Source organism: Rhamphochromis sp. 'chilingali' (genome assembly GCF_963969265.1).
Source record: "Rhamphochromis sp. 'chilingali' genome assembly, chromosome: 12".
Taxonomy (NCBI): Eukaryota; Metazoa; Chordata; class Actinopteri; order Cichliformes; family Cichlidae; genus Rhamphochromis; species Rhamphochromis sp. 'chilingali'.
In genome coordinates, this window is record NC_137939.1 from 32488672 (window position 1) to 32507789 (window position 19118).

A 19118-nucleotide genomic window follows, 5' to 3' on the forward strand; every position below is an offset into this window, starting at 1 on the left:
AATTGTCCCAAAAGGGGGAAATTTGGTTGTAACAGCAGCAAAAAAACACATATACAAACAGAACAGGACACAGGACATAGAACAGAAACACACACATTTTTTTACATATTTACATCATGGACAATAGTTACCAAAACAGAGTACTGTACAGTTATTAAAATTAAAGTACAGATAAGTGTTTAAATAGTCAAGAATATTTAGAATAATTGGAAAAGAACAGATTGTGTATTATAAAAAGTAGAAATGTAACTTCCAATAAGTTAGTATATATATATATATGTTGAAAACTGATTAAAAAGGAAGAATCAGGTGTAACTTTGTGTAAAAAACACTAATAAAGGAGTGGAAGGACATAGCTTTTACCTAACCATAGTCATCGGGAGTAAATCGTGTGTTTCTTTGGGACTATTTTCAGCCTTGGATTAATCCAGATTTGTTTCTCCGGTGAGTATTTATAGCAGCAGGAGGGTGTATATAGGGCTGACGGTAGAGAGCAAAGGCGTCACCCTGTATAACAGTAAGGGTGAAGTGGTGTGGATAGCGCAGTGAATATTACCTGAACTGTTTTGGTTGAATAATAAAGAAAGATTTCAAATAATACGACCTTACATGCCAACTTCAGGTTTTCAGGCTCAAAATATGTTTCAGGAAACAGAACTGAGGTTGGACACTGTGCCCTGAATATTAGAGCCTCTCTGCATGCGTTAAGTGCACACGGCGGTTTGTTTGTGTGTCACCTGTCCGTGTCAGGAAGACAGGAAAGTGTGCCAGGTCCTGATTGGCCTCCAGCCACAGAATCAGCCTTGTTTCATCCGCTCTAATGACTCTTTAAGATGTGGCTTTTGGATCTGGGTCCACTTTGTCACACCTACTTCCTGTCTCTCTCTCTCTGTACTCTGAGACACACCTGGAGCCGTGCCTGATGGACTGGTGCTCAGCCATATGCCCCGCAGTGTGCCATGCTCGCAGACTCGGGCAGCCGGTTTGCTCAGCGTGGAGCTGCACGTCGATCTGTGGATTTACTGAAGCAGTGCAATATGGACACAAAGGCTTATCTCTGTCCAGAGTGTCTGAAACAATGCAGGATCCATGGATTAATGCATTTGTGGAGCGATCCTCGATATGTAGTAGGTACTGCGATGCGGAGGCAGTAACAGGCTGCTCACGCGTGGAGTGTAGAGGGCTTCACTCTGAAGTGGTGTTGAAACGAGACGCTGCTGCTGTCAGAGTACAGACAGAGTTTAATGGTGGTAATAACGTTAACGTCACTCCTGGAGATGAAAACAGGGTTTGATGTAAAACAGGCCTCGGTGCAGTTTACTGGTATCCCCGGTGTTTGTTTTGGTTTGCTTGGAGAGCCAGACGGGTGGAGTTTACAGCAACAGCACAAATAAGACGCAGGCAGCAGGAACTGAGACAACATGAAATGACTGATTGATTAACAGCAGTGTGTCAGACGTGACAATTTCATGGTTTCCTTTTTATTCACCATGCATACAACAAATCGGACGATAAGGGTTATTTTTAGTATTTATTGCTGGGCAGAAGTTGTTGAGTTGGTCTGTGTTTGGATTGTGAGTCGAAAGAAGTGCTTCAGTTACTTCACGACTCTTTAGTTTAAAAAAATATATGTAAATCGAACACTCTCTGTTTCATTGCTTTCAAATTACTCCACATCATCACCTGAGAGATTGCCAGTTAACATCACAACTGTCAGTTTGTCATTTTATTTATTTTTCTCTGTATTTTTTGACAGCTCAGAGCTGCAAACTTTAACATTTCCATTTCTGAAAGCACAGAAGGATGGGCTCAATCTTGCTGGTGCCTCATTATGACTTATTTTGGTCTACACTGTGTGATTTCTCCACAAATAAGATGAACTGTATGTAGACGCCCCACCGAGCGACTGACGTTTTTGGTCTCATGCTTTCAGATTAATCGTAATGTGGTAACAACCTTCATTTCTTGCAGATGAAAACAATGTCTGATGAGACAGAACAGAGAATGTGCGACGAGGATTTTGGTTCGGACGAGGAAGGCGAGGAGGGAGACGTGGAGTCTTACCTGGAGGACAACAGCAGCGAGCTCATGGACCGACTGAGAGAGCTGGAGGTGAGGGAGCGAAAGACTCGCCGTCCTCTTTGGGATCATTGACAACTCAAACCACCTCCACCAGTGGCAGCGACACACGTTTGTCTGCTGTTTCCCGTTAGTTCTGTGGAGATTTCTTACATACAAAAGCAACTGCAGGCAATAAATTGTCATTGATGTTGGTATTATTTTAGACCACACAATCTGGGCCATAAGAGACAATTCAAGCGGTCGTTTTGGGTGCACAGCTCTGGCTACATAAACCCAGATGTTGAATGTTGACTTTGTGAAGGCTTCAAATTGAAATTTAAAATGTAAAAATAAATCTAAAGGTGGTGATATCAAAGGAAAGAAACTGCTCACAAAGACTGCAATGATTTATTGATATTGATTTAAGTTTACACTTCTTTGCTAATGTTCTAAAGGACAAAGTTACAGTTATTCACTTTCTTGCTGATAGATGAGCACATTGCACACTCCAGTATAACTCTACAGGTAGCAGCTGGTTAGCTTTGACTGGAATTGCGGAAGCTACTCACCACCTAGCTCTCCTTAAAGCTAACAAAATCTTTTTGTTGGGGATTAGCAGGCTGCTTGAAGGAAGCTTGCCTTGATACGTTTATCGATGTGACATATTTACATGTGTCCACGTGGGTGGATTTTAAAATAAATTGTTGAGGGTGGGAAGGTAATATGTGGCAAAAGCACCTGTGTTAGTGCAGACAAACCAGTAGCTTTACCCAGACTTCCTGTCTTCTCTCAAATAAAATAATCTAACTATGTTTGACCAAAATGATTTAATTCTAATATTTTGCTTTCTGGAGCATTATTAGCAGAATGGACGCAGAGACACACGTTTAAAACTTGAAGATATATATTTGCTTTTCATTGGGACTTTAAGCCACAAAAAACAGTGTGAAAACAGCCAATTGACATTTTACTGTGCCTAAACTTGCATACTGTTTCTTGACTGGAATCAGTAACTTCCTCAGGCCTCTTCTGTTTGAGTCTTGGTAATAAGCTCATTACACCAAATGTCAAATGGCTCCTAAAGGCTTTGCTTCTAACAGGTTTTTCTGGTTGGATGATAATGAAAACATCTAAATTGTGTTTTATGTTACAACATCTGTTTTTTTGCATTGTAATGTTATATGTGGGAAATTACTGCACTGGACTGCAGTGGTAGTTTTGGTGTCTGCTGGGTACTAAGCATATACTGGGACCTTTGAATGTTTTTTTTTCATGTTTACATGATTTATTCATCATTTGCTTCGCAGGCAGAGAATTCAGCTCTCGTGCTGGCCAATGAGAGTCAGAGAGAAGCTTACGAGAGATGCTTGGATGAGGTGAGTCCACGATGAAAGTTATAAAATCTGCAAAGTCACTCACGAAACGTAAACTCATGTAAATGCTTTCTCACGCTATCAGGTTGCCAACCATGTGGTCCAAGCTCTGCTGAATCAAAAGGTAACTTAAAGTTAAATATCTATATTTAGGTTTGATTTATCTTGGATTATAGACTCAGCGCCATCCATCGTGTCTCACTGCTCTGTGTCTGTGAACAGGATCTGAGGGAGGAGTGCATCAAGCTGAAGATGTTGGTGTTTGACCTGGAGAGACAGAACCGAGCGCTGTGTGAGCTTTTTCAGCAGAAACTACCCAACCACCCCACCGCTCACTACCAGGTAACAAACTCCGTTTCTTCTCTATTTAGACAAAAAAATACTGAATACGTAACTAGAAATAACCGAGTTTATGAGATCTCTGTAGCTGCACTTTATTTCTGCTGCAGGCTGCACAAAGCTTAGCTGGCAGGCTGTGAGTGCACTGATGGTTCTGTTTCTGCTGGTGTGCATATTGCAAATTAAATGAGCTAGAGGCATGAGTCTGTGTGCAGAGCAATCTCTGCAGTCCACCAGTATGAAAGCATCAGATTCCCAGTGCAGAACTTGCAGAACACTAAGGAAAATATTTTTTTCTTCAGCCACTCCTATACTCATAACCTGCTGTGTTTGGAGCTGCTGGTAAACATAAAATAGAGGACTGAGTCTTTGTGCCGGACCATCTCTAAAGTCGCCTTTACAGCCGCAGGATTTCTAAGCGGCAAAGATTGTTGCATCAGTTGGAAAACAAAAGACATTTTTACCAAAGACTGTAACAGAAACCCTCCATTGTGTTTCTATAATTCCTGTGTTACGTATTTGTTACGACACACAGTATTAAAATGCGTCACTGTTCCTAATTTTCTGTCATGTATACATTTCATATATACTGTTTATACATGAAAATTATGAGGTCATTGTATCTACAAGTAATTCCAACAAGTAATTCCCTGTTTCAGACATTTTTTTTCTCCTCTTTTCTGTATGATGTCGGTCCCTGATATGGTCATCTCGGGCACAGGGCTCTGGCTAAACGTCCACCTATTGTTCAAACTTGTGTTTGAGAATGTTGGCTTAAAGGGAGAGGAGATATAATGGCTCGTTTCAGAGAGCAGGTGCACCAAAGGCTCGGTATGAGATAAATGAAGATTATCTTGAAGTGTAAGAGTCCAATAATAATAATATAGACCTGGAAAACATTAAAGGTCCACCTTAAAAGAAGATTGCTGTGAAGCAAATGTCCCTTATGGTTATGGTTCTGTGTTCGTGTCACTATTGACAGTGTGTGAAGTAAAATCACAAAGCAAACACCTGAATCTAGGACCCAAGTGGCTATCAGCTGGACTGGATTTTATCCAGTACGTTTTTATGAGTTTGCCAGTTGTGGAGATTTAATGTCTGCTTTCTTTTGAATATAATGGAACTAAATGGCACTTTGCTGATATTTATTTATCCTAAGTCCCGAACTCTTCCACCAGCATGCATTGTTAATTTCTCTTTGATATTTGGGCTGATTGGGACGGGATGAATGTAAAAATAAAGACTTACCAGATTTTTTTAACCTAATTTTTATTTCTAAGAAAGATGAGAGCCACATATGAGGATATTCGTTTAAAATTTTGATGGAACAGTAGCAGTATAATGTCCTCATAAGTGGATATCGGGCCCTTGTAGAGCAAAATTGAGTATTCTGGTCTAAATAACCCAAAATGTGATGTCCACATATGTGGACGCCAGGTCCTAGGAGGTTAAAAAGCATGCATGCTTTTTGTTATGATGATCTGATTTATCAAAAAGACCTTGTTGTAAACACTTTTTTCTTTCTATAGTTTCCATTTGCCAACCAAAACAAGCACCCATGTAGCTAATATTAGCACTCGATACCTACATCCTGTTGCACTGTTGCTGGTGGATGAGCAGCAATGCGCTTCCTTCAGCGATAAAGTTGGCAGATGTTATTTTGATAGAAGGAAAATAGTTGCTTTAGAAAACTAGTCACAATGAGTTTTGTATTGTTTAGTTTAGTTCAGTTTTTTATAAGCCCGGGTCATTATTTCTGGAAAGACACTGCTGCGGAGTATATTTTTAGTGGTCTGAACACCACTCGCTGAGTGCTTTTTAGCTCCATTATCGTCAAGAAACGGCACACGTCTTTGCCTTTGTTCCATATTTATCCCCCACTTGCCACCCTCTCAGTGCTTCTCACATTGCAAATCCATAATAAATAAAGTTAGAATTTTTCACTCGTCATTCTAACATGTCTTGTCTTTGCCTGCACTTCCTTCTTTCCTCAGCGTGGTTCTTAAATTATATCTTTACTTTGATTTCTTTTCTCTACCAGCCTTAACAGGCAGGACTGCACACTCAGTCAGTTTGCAGTTTGTCTGCAAACTGTCACAGCGGCGCTCATTTGAACTACTTTAACTGCTTAATAACGGAATTTAATAATTGATTATATTTTATTGGGGTTTTTTAATGCAAGGTATCCAATAATGTCTCAGTATATTTTAAGAACCTGTGTGTTAGTGCAGCGCTGAAGCTGCTGATTTTTCGTTATTTTTCCAACAACAGTGGGCCTGTACGGAGCTCGCTCTTTTCACCTGTACTCTAAATAGTTTCTGCCGATGCCAGGACAATGTAGCTCTCAGTCGTCTGTGTATATAATAGCCTGTAGCATATACAGTCTCATCATAATTGCCTCATGAATCTCCTGTTACAGGTTCAGGCGGGACCGCTCCCAGACTACAATGCACAGCTGCACAATGACTCGGCCAAACAGGTGGAGCCGGCACAGACTGAAGCACAAGCCAAGGTGACTGTTACAAACCATAAGAGCCTCTGAATCAGACAAAAATCCCCATCTGCGTGTGATGTTTGAACCGCTCTGACATTTGCTTTGCTTTCAACTATTGTGCTTTAAAAAAAGACTCCACTTCTAATCTCCCTCGCCCTCTTTCCTGTACGCATGCACTCAAAGGTCCCGATGAATTAAGCTGTTTGGCTCTCTCCGTGAACTGTATACTGATGGTAATCTGTGTCTGTCCACAGGGAAATGGCTACCGCACACAACATGCCTCGCCGGGCCCTCGTGGCCCCGCCGCCAACATGGAGGCCCTGTCTCCCTTCTTCAAGAAGAAAGCACACATCCTGGAGGTCCTGCGCAAGATGGAGGAGACGGACCCCCTCAAGTTCCACCCATCCACGACGAGCTTGTCTTTCTGCGACTACAGCCAGGTGCTCATGTCCACAGAGGCTGTTTTGGCTTCTGCGGACCCCCTCCCGCTGCAGTGCAAATCCCACCACACACACTGCCACTGCTCCTGCTCGGACACAGACACACACCAGCATGTGAATGGTGACGGAGCAGTGAAGTGTGAGGGGGGGAACACCTGCTGTTTACACTGCAAGAGGAGCCCAGAGAGCCCTCCAAAGCCATGCAACCATGTCTGTAGTCCTTCAAAAGCCACCCAGAGCCATATAGTTCCTGCAGCTGCTATGAGTGAATGTCACAGTAAGACCAGAGCGGGAGAGTCTAAACAGAGCACCAAGAATGAAGCCAACCAGCAACCAGCGGGCGCCGCCGCCCACTCATCCATCGCAGAAGCAGCCAGTCAGAATCTGGAAGGAGAGGAGGATAACTCGGAGCTAAACGCTAGTGCCTCTGAAGAGCTCACTGGTTTCTGTGCCACCTCCCACCTGCCTAGTTCTGCACAGGAGGCCCACTGTGACTTGGATGCAAGCGATGGCGTTCCCAATGGTTTGGCGCTCTCATTTGGTGATGAACCCTCAGCCGTCCCTGAGAAAGACGGCACAGATCCGGAGGCTTCCTGTGTAAGAGCCAGCGCATCCGTCAGCCCCAGTCCCTCCTGTCTCAGCGACGTTAAAGCCGCTGCTATCAACTCCCCATCCAAACTGCTCAAGTTCTTAAAGATTCCCTCGATGGGGGAGAAGTCGCAGGCTCCCACCTCTTCTGTCCGCCTGAGCCCTCAGCTCACTCGCAACTCCAGGATCCCCTGCCGCACCAATAACTACGAGGTTTACCACTCGCCTGTTCCCACACGCAGAGCGACCACCACTGAGAGGTGCAGGCAGCCCCCTCCTCCACCCGCCCGGTCCGAGTCGTACCCCGCCACACACTCGGCACCAACTTCCCCTCCACAGCCCGAAGACACCTGCTCCCCACCCGCTAAGGAAATAAGCTATAGCAGCCTGTCTGCACCTAAACCCACTGTGGGCTCAAAGATCGGCGCTCCCTCCTCCTCACCCAAAGTTTCTCAGAGGGTCCCTCATTATGAAAATGTCTGTGACATGTCCATCGGCTCTAAAGAGGAGGAACCAACCCAGGGTCAGGAGAAAAGAACCACTCTTCCATCTCAAACTAAGGCAAACGCTGGTGAGAGGAAGCTTGTTAAATCGCTACCAGAAAGCGTCCTGAATCCCGCGCCTCAGCGAAAGCAGTCGTCCTCATCGACATCAGAGTCTACATCAGATGATGAAGAGGATTCAGACAGCCCTGTGTGGGTTAATCATCACAGCCTACCCAACTCCTCTGCCCTCAGCAAAGCTCAGAGCAAAACTAACTACTCACAAACCAGAGAGAAGCAGGATGGGCACACACGGGAGGTGAACATAGCGAGCTCTGAGGTCACTCAGGGTCCGCCTGCACCTCCAACCAGGAGGAGTGACTCCTCGTCCATTCCCAAGAGGCCTACGGTTGGGGCGGCGAGATCTCAGGCCGACTCGAGTCACCACGCTTTCAAAGACAGACTGGCTGCGCTCGGCAAGCTGAGGAGCTCGGAGGATTTACAAGGCGGCCTCAGGCCCACTGATGCGGTGAATGAAGGCACCTACGGAGAAGAAAGAGGCAAGACGGCAGAGATCCACAAGGAGGAACAGAGACATTCAAAGTTCACAGACTCTTCGGACGGTAAGCCTAAAGGTAGCAGTGGTGGTTTGAAGTATCCGGGGTCATCTCAGCTCTATGAGCAGCCAGTAAAATCTTCTGGTCCCGCACTGGTTAAACAAGAACTCTGTGTGACCAAGCCAGAGGGACCGAAGAGTAAAATGGGCCTGCCGTCACCCAACACAGATGCTCCCCAGGTACTACGCAACAACATCAAGTGTCCTGGCTCCCTGAATCTGGCCTACAACGTTAAAGCCAGCATCGCTCCTCACAGTAGCAACAGCCCCAACAAAATCCCTCCAAAGTCACCGTCCAAACCTTGCCAAGGCCCGTCCGTCCACAGAGGGGGCAAGTCCGCAGAGGCCCCGCGTTACTCGTCCAAGTCAGAGGAGAGGACCAAGATCAGCGGGAAAGGGAAAAAGAATCCAATGTACGGAGACAGCCTCCCGCCGCCTCCTCCGAGACCTCCGGCATCTGAGGTGGAGAAGCCGTCGCTGCCGGTCTCCACCCTGCAATCCGCCATCGAGCAGAAGGTGATGAAGGGCATCGAGGAGAACGTGCTGAAACTTCAGGAGCAGGACAGAGGAGGGCAGGGCGGAGAGGTCAAGCAGAAGGCCTCCAACGGCATCGCGAGCTGGTTCGGCCTGAAGAAGAGCAAACTCCCCGCGCTGAGCCGCAAGACCGACAGCACTAAAGCAAAGGAGGAGAAGAAGGAGTGGAAGATAAACATTCCCTCGGTCGGCAGGGACTCTGTGAAAATGGCCTCCAGGTGTAAAGAAGGCGTGGAAGGTCTGAACATCTCGACTCTGATGGAGAAGGCCGAGGGGCTGAGGAGAGCCCTGGAGGAGGAGCGGGCCTATGTGGAGAGATCAGGCAGGGGTCACTCGTGTGAGGTGGTGATGGATCAAGCTCAGGGACAGCTGGCGGTCATGTACAGGGGAGCGCGCTCTGACAACTTCATGCAACAGCTGCTAAACAGGTGAGGACTCAAGAAAGGACATCAGAGATGTAATATTTTAAGAAAGTACACTTCTTCTTTCTTCCTGGCAGAGATGTAAGCCGCTTTTAGTACATGCAAAATCAATTATAGATGTTGGTCTCAACTCAAGAATTATTTTCTGTAGAAGCCAAGTAGCATTTGAATACTAATCGCAAGCACCAGCCTGGAGCAGCTTTTTGCATATATATCCAGGGATTAAGATCACTGTAAACATCCTTTAAAACAAGAAACTGCTGAAATACGACAACTTGCACTGAGTGCTGGGAGATTTTATTTAATGTTAGTCTTTCAAAAAAAAGTTAATCAGTAATAATCTGACCAGCTCCCCTTGTCCTTTTTATTTATTAACTTTCATTAATACCACATACCTTGAATAATGAATGAAAGGTAGCCCAGTCTTCTGCCTAGTAAATGATGAAATTCACGGTGCAGACAGTGCAAGTGTCCTCCTGCATGCTGATGACGGTCATTAATTAAATACGTTTTAAAATCCATAATTAATGCAGGAAGAAAACAGGAAACTTTCCACTGAGATATATCATGAATCTTTCCCAGCGTTTTCCAGCAGTGACAGCTCTTCCTCTCCTACACCAACTATCACATGAATGCTGCTTTTTATGTAAAACGTCTTCAATGTCTAAATAAAGGAATCAAAGACGTCGTCATTATTTTTTTTTAATCAGCCTGTGTGTGGTTTAAAAACAAAACAAATCCAAGCTGTGTAAACCGTGTACAGCTAGAGCCCACTTCCTTGTATGTGTGCAAAGACTTGGCCAATAAAGCCGTTTCTGACTCTAAATGTAGAGTGGACGGAAAGGAGATGATCAGCGTGCCCCAGCGACGGCTGTCGTTCGACTGTAAGACGTCGAAGCCGGTGTTCACCCAGCAGAGCGACATCATCAGTCACACCACCAGTCACGACGACATGGAGAAGGTATTTCTTTACTTATTAATCTGCAGTTCAGAGACTAACAGAGTTTAAAAGAAACCTGAGGGAGGACATTAAAAACGGAGCTCTCTTTCATCGAGTCGAATCTGTTTACACTGAACCGACTTTCAAGTCTAAACCTGGCATCCTCTCCTGCATTGAGATTTGAAGATTTCCGCACAGTCACGGCTCTTTCTGCATCTCTGTTGTTCTTTCATGCAGGGATCAGAAAGAATCGGCAAGATCACATCAGATGAAAACCTCGCAGATTCAGTTCACTCTCAACACTTTGCAGGTAAGATAAGTCTGCCGGGAGTCTAAAAAGGTTTGCAGCCTTTGTGGAGGATCAAAATAGACTTAGGTGGAAGTCACAGGGAAGTAAGGTTAATAAGAAATTCACAGAGAGGAAGGGAAGTAGGTAAATTAAATGCAAAAAAGAAAGAAAAGTGATAACAATATAAACTATGTGTACGTTCAGATGAAAAATGAAACTATTTTGAGTATTTCTGCTACTTAATCTTTCATATATCTACCCTGATACATTTTAGAGAGAAAATATTGCACTTTTAATATAAAGTTGCTATTTACTTTGCTTGTGCGCAGTGGCCTAGCTTAGCTTCACACCAACAGGATGCAATATTAAAATGTTGCTTTTATGATAAGGAATATGGAAATAAACACTGCTACTGTGATCCTACGAGCCCTTCCTCAGATTGGAACATTTTACCAAACTTTGCTGAACACATTTCGATGTTATGCAATAGTATTAGAGCTTATATAATATTAGATATTATACATTTTAAATATTATAAATATTGTCCCATCAGAGGTGAATGGGGATCCTCTACACCAGCTGAAGGATATTGAAGACTTACACAGTAGTCCAAAGACTTTCAAAATAAAAGAATTTGAACTAGTACCTTTCAACGGTCAATTAATTTTGTTTATCTTTTCGTGTCATCCGGGCTTCACATTCACAGTAAATGGATTGTGTTTGTTGCTTTCTCCTTCTCTGAGGACAGGATAGGGCAGCTGATGATTGCATTGAAAACTTGAGTATTAAAAAAAAGAAATATGGCGATTAGACATATCATTTTACGATCAACTTCAATACCTCTGTGAAATAGGTATCTCTCTCTAAACCACAGTAGATAATGTATTAATCCCCAATCATTTAATATCTGTACTTTTCACTGAGTACTTTTATTTTTTATAATTTAAGCATGTTTTTTGTAGATAATAATTACACACTTTTCCTTAAGGACTTTCAGTATTTTTGCGGTATTATTTGTGTAAATGATCACACATTCAGGCACTGAGAATCAGCGATGCTCCATGAGGGCGTGACTGAAACACTGAGGGGAAATAAGCTGCCTCACACCTTTGTTAGCATATCAAAGGTGAACAAACAGGGCACACCCCCGAGGGGAACTCATTCTGAGGCTGCAGTAAAAGATCAAATAAATGAGGACGCCACCAATTTACACATTTGCTTTGTGAAGTTTTTTCTTTTTTTTTTTTTTTCTTCTAAATTCTTAAATTATGCAAGCAGTTCATTAATTCACATTTGCTGAATCTCCCTCCCCCGTGTTTTTCCTCCGCAGGCTCCGGTGCTTCCACCTACACCCTGGACAGCGGCATCGGTACGTTCCCTCTGCCCGACTGCAGTAGCGGTGTAGCTGCACGGGGCCTGTCTAAGACGAAGGGCGGAGCCGAGCACCACTCCGGCGGTGGCTCCCCAGGGAGAGCCGGACGGCGAGCTCGCACCCTGGACAGAGAGCTGACATCACAGGAGGACTGCTACGCTCCACACAAGCAGCTGATTCCCACCATTCAGTACGGGTCCGTGTTGGAGGGAAGAGGCTCAGCCGGCGTCATCCGCGAAGGTGTCAACACTCCGCCCCACTTAGACATAACAATAACAGATGGAAGAGGTCAGGTTGTTGGACAGTGTTACTTAAATGGGATCTGTTACGCCGATTCCCAGCCCTACGTTCATGTGTTTTAGGATGGTATGAGTGTAAATAAAAGCATAAAGAGGACACTAAGAAATATAGAATTATAAAGGAAACAGTATTAAAGAACTTTTATCCTCCAGAAACCACCAATATCCCTCTTAAATGTTTAGCTGGTTCATTTTGGGTCAAACCTTTTCTCTGCAAAGCCATGAAGCTCCAGTAGCATGGTTACAAAACACATTTATTCCCTTTTGTAGTAACCATTTTAGCCTAACACTTAAACAGTTTTAACCTTCCTCATGTTGGGAATTTCGACAAGTACTTGTGCTCTTAAATTCACTTCAGTAATAACCCACGGGAGAAAATCCTCGGCACAAGAAACACAAACTCATCTTTATTTGTTCCATCTGCAGACAAAGAGGCACATGGAGGGAACATGTTTTCGCCTCGCTCCAAGACTTGGACTTTCCCCAACCTGAAGACTCCAGCAGGACCTGCGGAGGTGTACCTGGCAGTGGAGGAGGAAGAGGAGGAGGCGGTATCCTTTGGATCACCATTCAGAGGGGTAGGCATACTGTGGTTTTACTGTTATTCAAATGCACCTTTTATCGTCTTCAAACGAAGTTGTGAGGACTGTTTTGTAGCACAGAAAGAGCTGCTGATGTACTCAGGCATAATGGACGTATTTCATTAACTAATGGTGAGAAATAACTGAAGAATGCAAAGATTTCTGATAGCTAAGGTCATGTGGAATCACCGCCTTTACTGTATGTTTAACAGCATCCACAGAAACCAACAAAAAGCCCTTCCTGAGTCAGAAAAACTCCTGACCGATGAGCTAATTTTTCTGTTTTGGTGCGCACATAACATCTGCACAAGACTCTGGTTCTGAGTCCACAGCAACATTTTTTTATTTATTTTTTGCAGTGGAAGCATCCATGACCTCATTTTCAGAGCACTTGTTGTTGCTAGGTTACAGAACTACGGTGGCCCTGAGGGGCATAGACGACAACAACAAAGGAGAAAACACAACGACGTTTCACTTTACGGGAAAGGTTAGGCACGGCACTTCTGCTGTTTGGCTGATCAATCAAGAGGTTATACTGTTGGTTGGTTTGCGACGCAGAAATCTCTTCTGCCATCAAATTAATCAACGCTTTTTTTTCTCGCTTCTACCTGCAGTGCTTGAGAGCAGCTGTGCACGTGTCAGGAGTTTGAAATCGTTTCCTGTTTTTACTGTGGTGAAGAAATTTCAATCTTTTGTCAGTTTTATCAGTTCCGGTGTTTGGAACACCTCTGCAGGGTTAGAAGCAACATTCAATTCAAGCAACACATGACGAAAATGCTTTTGTTCGTAGATCATAAATAACTGGCTGGTCAGTAACGACCACGATCCTCTACCACGACTGACTATTGGGCCTGGAAGTGCTTTGGAAATTAATTTATTTCACTAATTTCAATTTATAATTATTGTAGCAAAAAAAATTTCACATTATCAGTAATAATGTGATATATCATTAGCAGTTTTTTGTTATTTTATTTCCTGTCAGTAAACATCATTATGAGCTTTATTTTATCCATATAACTTTATTACTTTACTATCATCCCGGACAAGGCCCCAGTTACAGGCCCTTTCTAGGGAAAAACGTCACAAAGAAGTGTTGCACAAAAACCTTGTGATTGCTTTGGTTGCTAGCAGATTGCTGCAGTTACCCATCCTCATGAAAGACATCGACTTGTCTGCAAATCGTATCTAACTAATTACTGCAACGCAAACAAGAAAGGGAGACTGTTCGCCTTCAAATTAAAAGCTGTACCTTACCGATTAAACCAAAGACGCCGCTTTTGCTTTGACTGAGTTTCTGGTTTGTGTCACACAGTCTCACAACCACTTAGTGAGAAATTACAAGTGTTTGCAGACAAGTTGGCATCTTCTATACACACTACAATGACTGTGGGAATCTGCTAGCAACAAAAGCAATCATAATGAGGTTTTTGACACAATACATGACAGCCAGTAACCCCTTGTCAACCAGTGGGGGAATAGTATTTTTTTCCTAGAGACCAGAAGTTTCTCAGAGGTAACTGACCTGACAAGGTTACATTGATATACTGATATTTTTATATTGATATTATTAAGCATTATTATTGATACTATGAGTTGATTCTGCTACCATAGTTGCTATTCTCCACAACTACTCACCACACACATCCCCCCCCTAATAACTGGTCTCTAAGCCTACATGACTGCACTAAACTGCAGTGACTCAATCAGACCATCCACAAACCTGAATAGGCTCCTGTGAGTCAAGGTGCAGGGCACAGTAGCACAGTTCCACAGAGGAGCTACTGTTTACCCAAATGTTTGGAACGCACACAAAAGGTGAGGAGCAACAAGAGGAGACAACAACTCAGCAAAGTAATGACTGTTTAACTGCGCCTGTATGACTAACAGTCTAATATACTGAGGGTTGTTTTTTGGGGGAGGGCGTTGTGGGAAACTGATTTCTGTTTGCATTTTATAGAAATGCTGTTGCTGTTAACTGTAATTGTCCTGCCATTGGAATGTTTACTGTATTGTCAAGTGCATACTTGTAACATGACAACCTGAATATAGTGACAGCCTTAGTTGACGGTGTTTCAAGTCCCAGCCTGCCTTGATTTCGATCAGCAGGTGAAAGAGAAGTGACGTTAACAAGTGTAGCACCGTTCCAAAACTATTTCACTGACGGCGTAAACTGGGGAAAGATAAAAGCTGAGGACTCCATGTGTCACTGACGCTGAGCTTTTTATAGAAAATTGTGCAAAAAACACTTCCTGTGGACACAAGCTCTTATCCTCCGCTGATCAAGACAACTCAAAGAAGATCAATTTTTCATCTGCAGTGAAACTCAAACTACCAATCCCAGCTTTGACTAAGAAACTGAAGAATAAGAATGCAGAGACTAGAGACTAGTCCTTAGGAAGAACAACCAGAGAAGCTTTGAAGGTTATTATGCTTTCGTTAACGAGTGTTTAATGAGAATATTATTCTGTACTTAATGAAAAGTGCTTAGCAAGAGCATGAGAAAAAGACTTATCTGGGTCACTTACAGGCTGAAATCCTTTACAGGCAGTAAAAGAAGGGATACATTTTTAAATCTGCACTTACATCTTACATAATGTAAAAAAACACAGAGCCACATTCTCCCTGTACAAATTATTCATCAGCTGAATATTAAAAATTTACAGTTGGATGAATCCTGTAACCCACTTTTTTAGTGTCACCTGAAGGCGTTACATAAGACGACAGCACATGACCTTAAATGTTTCCCATCCTTCTGCTTCCTTTCAGAGCACGAAGGCCAGCGGCCCCTCCTCCAGCCGGGTGGTTGATCCAGGCAGCCTGCCCGTCCCCGCCCAATCGGGCATGAGCCGCCGGGGAAAGACGCGCACACCCAGCGTCCCCGAGATGAGCCGGGAGGCCGGGCTGGAGCTGCTCAGGGAGCGGCCAGAGGAAGCCCTATCCCCAAGTCGCCCTCAGGTCCTGGAGACTCCAGAGTCTCTGAGCGATTCTCTGTACGACAGTCTGTCATCCTGCGGCAGCCAAGGATGAAGCAGCCAAGGACGGGAGGAGGAGAGGGAGGAGGACGACGACGACGGGGAGGACGCGTCTCCTGGTCGATGGCTGCGCTGAGATGCTGCTGAGGAAAAGAAGACTGCTCCCCGTCGACATCCGCGAAGAAAAAACTGGTGACGTCTCATCAGCTGTTGTAACTGGAAAGATGGATTGATCTCCTCAGGATTTCCAATAAACGTGAAGCCAAAAGCCACCCAAATCGTATAGGTTGTTCACTTTTTCACGATCAGACTCGACTGTGGACACTTCTCTTTAAATCATGTGTACAGGACAACAAAACGCATGGCCAAGCTAATGAGCAGCACAAAAAGTTGTCACTCCCAGTTGTCGTTCGGTGACCTCTCTTTCGTTTCTCTCATCGTAGATGGAGCTTCGTCCCGTACGTCAGAAAAAATTGGCGAGGGGTTCAACAGATGGCGTACTGTACTGTATCAATACATCCATTCTATTCTTGGCATCATTTCACCGCATAATGTATTAAAAAAATAGAAAAAAACCCCACAAAAAACATGGAGCGCCTTTTAAAAAAAATGAATGTTCATGTCTGTGACTCTTAATTGCGAAACTCATGCATCACGATTTTAAATGTATAAACGATTTTATTGATCATGTTGATATTGTTTTGCGGCCAAGGAAGGTTGTCAGAGTATGTTTGTTTTGAAATCATAATACATTTAAAGGTAATATATACCAGCAATAATAACATAGATAAGAGAAATGGCTACACTATTCAATGAATATGTATTTCTATTATTTATTTATTTTAAATGTTCATCATTTGCAGTCATCTTTTTTTTGTAATCTTTCTGTGAAAACTGCAGTTTCCTCGCTTAGTAGGTTATCTTCATATTTTGTGTTGCATCATCTCTATTGCCGTTTGTTCCCTAGCAAAAATAGAGGTCCTATGTACCTACTGCCGTTTTTCAACTTTCTAATTAAAATGTTTTGATTTAGTTTTGTCTGAGTCTTTTTTTTTTTTTTAGTAACTATATGAGGTTGTAGTAGCTCACAGACTTGGATCTGCAGTGTTATTTGCACAGTTGTGAAAAAGAGGTTTTATAGAACTCGGTGGAGTCCTGTGAAAAACGAATTACCCCCTTACTGTTTCTATAGAGGGTAACCAGCCAGGTTCTGCTAATCAAATTCACTGATCATCAGTGAGTGTGAGCACTTCTATGAAAGCAGAAGTTCAAGCAGTTTTTCTCATCTGTAGCATTCAGGTTTGTGTTGACATGTTGCCACAATCGTGCCAGAAGTGGACGTCACAGCAAACGCTCTCCAAGTGCCATATTTAGACAAAACTGCAAAAAACTGAAGAGCTGCTTCTCAGACTCTACAGGCCACAATTAACGTGTTCATTTTAAAGTTTATGACAAGACAATTAGAAAAAGACTGAACAAGTGCGGCTTGTTTGCTGCCATGCCTAAAAAGAGCATGGCAGCACGCTTTAGCTTTGAAAAGCTGCATTTGAGTAAACCGCAATACTTTGGAGTGGAGATGTTTGGTGGAGATGCACCGAGTCATACACAGCACAGTAGCACAAGCGGCTCATACTAACTGTTGCACGGTGGTAGGAGGGTGATGATTTTGGCCTGTTTTGCAGACACAGGACAGCACCTTGCGGTCATCGAGTCAGCCGTGCTCTTCTCTGTCTGACAAATAAACCGTGGCCCAAATGCAGTCATACAACAGGACAAAGAACTGAATCAACGACTTGTGATTGACAAATTGTTCACCTTTGAGTTAGTCACATCAACCTCTTATTCAGCGCATCCAGTTTCCAAACACAAAGACTGTAACGGCGAGAACATTCGTTTTAAGGCTTCAAAATCAGACCAATGAAGACGTATTTGACAGCAGGTCGGTGGGCTTTCTGGGCCTCAGATGGTCTTACTAGGAATTCCCACTCTCACTGACATCATACAGAGCCAAAAGTACAAAAAACTGTCTCAGCAGAGTGTTTGCAGCAACCTGAAGCCTGACCCTTTTGCTCACAGGGATTACATTCATGAAGTAACTGCAACACTGACCAAGAACTCAACAATGATACAAAAACAGTACATCTTGCTTGCAGCCATGTGACTGTCACAAGCATGTTTTGACTATGTTTATGTCTCACGGATAAAGCGACGGGTTTCTTCCATGAATCTTTTCTATTGTGTACATCCTCCCATGTTAGTGAGCCATACAGCTAACACTAAAATTCTTCCATGACATGACTCACAACAATGTTTGTAGATTTCTTTCAGTAAGTGGGTAATAATTTTGGACATTTTTGCTGACTTTCAAATGTATTTTTTAACACTGTGAACCCCAAAAAGAAAACACTATTGATTTAAATTATACTCAAGAAAAGGCAGACATCTCAAAAACTGGGTAAGTCACACCAAAGCAATCTAGATGGATAAACAGCTAAACAGCACTACAAGGCAGAGGAAAAATATGTAAATTACATTCTTTAAATTAAACTGTCCCCTTAGGGTGAGCGATAATCTTACTGAGAATAAAGGGCCTAACATCTCTCTAACATCTTACAGGCTTGAGGACAAATGTTAGAAAGAAAGAAAGTGTACTTTATTGTGTGTGTACTTTATTGTGCCCCGTGGGGAAATTGCTCTCTGCATTTAACCCATTCACTTAGTGAAGCAGTGGGCAGCCATTGGGCGCCCGGGGAGCAGTGTGTAGGGACGGTACCTTGCTCAGGGGTACCTCAGGGTAGCTGTTAAGGGGAATCGAACCCCGACCTTCCGATCATGGGGCAACCACTCTACCTACTGAGCTATCCCTGCCCCTATAGTTCCCATCAAGGCAATAATTTATTTCTGAATATTTTATGCAAATAAAAAATTAGAATTAGCTTTTTTTATTTGAAAAATTACATATATTTGAATATTTGAAGCATTAATTATAAAAACATTTGCAAATGCATAACACGATAAAAAAATTAATAATCAGTACCACATCATGCAAGATACAAAAGCTACAGTTTTATTATGAGTGACGAAAAGCTGTTTCTTGTGCTATTACTGAGAGATTCAGGGCACCAAAACCTTTCTGCTTCACAGATTGGCTGTAGTGCAGATGGTAGAGCAGGTCACCTACTGATTGGAAGGTTGGTGGTTTGATTCCAGTCTGTGTGCCAAACACCCTTGAACAAAAAACTAACCCCAAGTTCCCCTCTGGTGTGCCCACCAGAGTGTGGATGGTAGATAGAAAGAGGTAGGCTGTATAAAGTGT

The 19118-nt window shown here is 43.3% G+C and overlaps 1 protein-coding gene across 3 annotated transcripts in view; it reads left to right on the forward strand.

The window, feature by feature from the left end:
- Positions 1-16834, forward strand: part of nckap5l (NCK-associated protein 5-like) — a 58558-nt gene extending 41724 nt beyond the window's left edge. For 2 of the 3 annotated variants that reach the window (XM_080899935.1, XM_080899934.1), the window contains exons 3-13: positions 1972-2112; positions 3369-3437; positions 3520-3558; positions 3657-3776; positions 6193-6285; positions 6522-9355; positions 10181-10310; positions 10527-10599; positions 11909-12190; positions 12676-12827; positions 15597-16834. In XM_080899935.1, coding sequence (XP_080756061.1) covers positions 1972-2112; positions 3369-3437; positions 3520-3558; positions 3657-3776; positions 6193-6285; positions 6522-9355; positions 10181-10310; positions 10527-10599; positions 11909-12190; positions 12676-12827; positions 15597-15857 — 4194 coding nt within the window. In that variant the 3' untranslated portion in view covers positions 15858-16834. Of the gene's footprint in view, positions 1-899; positions 1128-1971; positions 2113-3368; positions 3438-3519; positions 3559-3656; positions 3777-6192; positions 6286-6521; positions 9356-10180; positions 10311-10526; positions 10600-11908; positions 12191-12675; positions 12828-15596 lie in introns of those variants that run through there. The other variant, XM_080899933.1, reaches the window with a different exon arrangement.
- The last annotated feature ends 2284 nt before the right edge of the window (positions 16835-19118 follow it).